Here is a 2,523-nt window from a genome sequence, read left to right as displayed (position 1 = left end):
GTTTAAGCCCTGAAACAATTGTCTAACAGTTAAGTCTAAAACAATGTCTTTAGCAGACCTTGCATCATGTCATTTTTGCTTTTTTCATTCTCAGCCATTTGACTTAACATCATATTTTTGCTTTTTTCACTCTCAGTCATGTGACTTAATATCATTTGCAGATATTTTTGTTTGTCATCAGTATCATGTTTCATAACAAGACTAGGTGTCTTTGTGTGTCTTGTAACATTTTCAATAACCATGTTACTTTGATTATTTTCAGACTCGTTTGACAAAGACTGTGTATCCATGTCATCCGTCTCTATGGACTGATCAGAATGCGAAGCACCTGATTCCATGCGGGATTCATTATCAAGGTAATTGTTTTCTTCTGTATTGTTACCCATACTAGCTGAACTTTCGCCAGTATTGCTTGCTTTTTGTTCAGTTTCTGTGTCATTTTGTTCCCTACTCTGTTCTCTTAAATGTTTTCTTAACTGAGCTAAAGGAATGTTATCTTCTGAGGAAGAATTTTCACGTTCTTGACGGACCCTATTTGTGCTCTTAGGCATTTTAACTTTTCTGATTTTGTTTGATATTTCAGTATCAGAAACATCAGATTCATCATTACTGCTTGAGCTAGAATCATCTGGAGGTATTACATAGTTAACCCTTCGTCTTGGATAACCTTTGACAGCTTTGCGTTCGGGCCATTCAGCAATGTCAGCAAGCCTTATCTGATCTGCATGTACTTGAACAACAGAGTTGTCAAGCTGGTTCTTAATAAGGTATGTAACTGGACCTTTTTGTTCAAGAATTCTGTAATGCGATTTCCAGCGATCTTCAAGCTTGTTTTTTCTTTGATAGTTCTTATAATAGACAGGATCATTTATTTCGAACTTAATGTCTTTTGCTTTTTTGTCTACTTGTGCCTTATGCTTTCGTTTTGAGCGTTTTAAATGTCTATAAGCTGTAAGGAAACTTGAATGTTGTTCTTGAAGAACTATCTTGTGAAACTCTTCGCCATGGTATTTAGCTCTAGGCTTTAGCAAATTATCAATAGGTAAAATCGGGTCTCTGTTGTAAACTAAATAGAAAGGTGTGAACTTTGAACTTGAAGAAACATTGTAACGTATGCCTGCTAAAGACATATTAAGATGGAGGTCCCATTCACGTGTATTACCTTGAACTCTTTTAGCTAAAATATCATGCAGAACTCTGTGCATTCGTTCTTGCTTTGCATTACTTTCAGGGTGGTATGCTGTACATGATACATTGTCAATATTTAACTCTTTCAGGACCTCCCTAAAGGCAGAACTCGTAAATTCTGACCCTCGGTCATGAATTATCTGGAGAGGACATCCATATCTAGGATATATCTCATTCAAAAGTAAGTCTATTACTGTATTTGTACTTTTATCAGGAGCTGCGAAAGCTTCTGGAAAACCACTGAACATGTCAACAAAACAAATGATGTAACGATTGCCACTAAGTGTTTTCTCATAAGGACCACATATGTCTATTGAAACAATAGCAAATGGAAATGGTGCAATATTTGTTTTCTTAAAGGAGCTTTAACCTTTGTCAAATTTCTAGACTGGCAATCAACACAAGTTGTTACATATCTATGAAGTTCTTTAAACATATTTGGCCAGTAGTACTTTGTTTTTATAGTTGCAAACATACGTTGGTACCAGGGTGACCATTGTTGTGATATTCTGTTATAACTAATGATTCAAATGACTAGGAACAACAGTCTCATAACTGGTTCTTCATCTGGGTTTGAAATATAGTATAGAACATTGTCTACTTCTAAATACTTCTTGAATTCAGCCTTATTTGGGTCACCATGCTTAAGCTGCATTTTCATCTGAACAATTGCAGGATCTTTATCTTGTTCTAATCTCATATCTAAATCTGCAAATGTTGGGACAGTTTCAACTAAAGAATCTTGTTTTTGATATTCTTTGTTAGCTACTTCTTTCGGGTTTAAGTTGTTAGAGTTTATAACATTTATGCTTTTCATTGTATTTTTGTCAGAAATTTTGTAGGTATTGTCATTTATATCTGGTTCAATTTCTTGCTCACTTTCTGTTTGTTTATTGTCAGATTCTGGTGGTCGTGAAAAGAAATCAGCAATAACATTTGCCTTTCCTGGAAGATACTCTATCTTACAGTTGTAACCACTAATAGACAATGCCCATAACTGAATTTTCTTGTTTTGCATTGGACTTTTTAATAAATACTGAAGCGGAGAATGGTCGCATTTGATTGTAAATTCAGCATTGTGTAAAAAGAAATCTAGACGTTGCAAAGAATAAAATATGGCATATGCCTCTTTCTCAATAGTGCTGTATTTCTTTTGTGTTTCACTTAGTTTATGAGACAGAAAATATATAGGCCTTTCTTTATTTTCATCTGATTCTGGTGAATTACATGCTTGAGTTAAGCACGCTGCCACATGACTATCACTGGCATCGGTATACAGTGTATACGGCTTGTTTGGATCTGGGTAGGATAAGAAAGGAATAGCTGTTAATTGTT

The 2,523-nt window shown here is 34.9% G+C and overlaps 1 protein-coding gene across 1 annotated transcript; it reads right to left on the bottom strand.

The window, feature by feature from the left end:
- Positions 1-247: 247 nt before the first annotated feature.
- On the bottom strand, positions 248-1,436 carry LOC128551672 (uncharacterized; the record flags this gene model as incomplete). Its single annotated transcript, XM_053532571.1, has 1 exon — positions 248-1,436. A coding segment is annotated over exon 1 (1,189 nt), but the record flags the coding sequence as incomplete, so codon positions are not given.
- Between the last annotated feature and the right edge of the window lie 1,087 nt (positions 1,437-2,523).

This window comes from Mercenaria mercenaria, unplaced genomic scaffold, assembly GCF_021730395.1.
Source record: "Mercenaria mercenaria strain notata unplaced genomic scaffold, MADL_Memer_1 contig_1512, whole genome shotgun sequence".
Classification (NCBI taxonomy): domain Eukaryota; kingdom Metazoa; phylum Mollusca; class Bivalvia; order Venerida; family Veneridae; genus Mercenaria; species Mercenaria mercenaria.
Note: the sequence above shows the minus strand (reverse complement) of the source record. Positions and strands in the feature narration are given on the sequence as shown.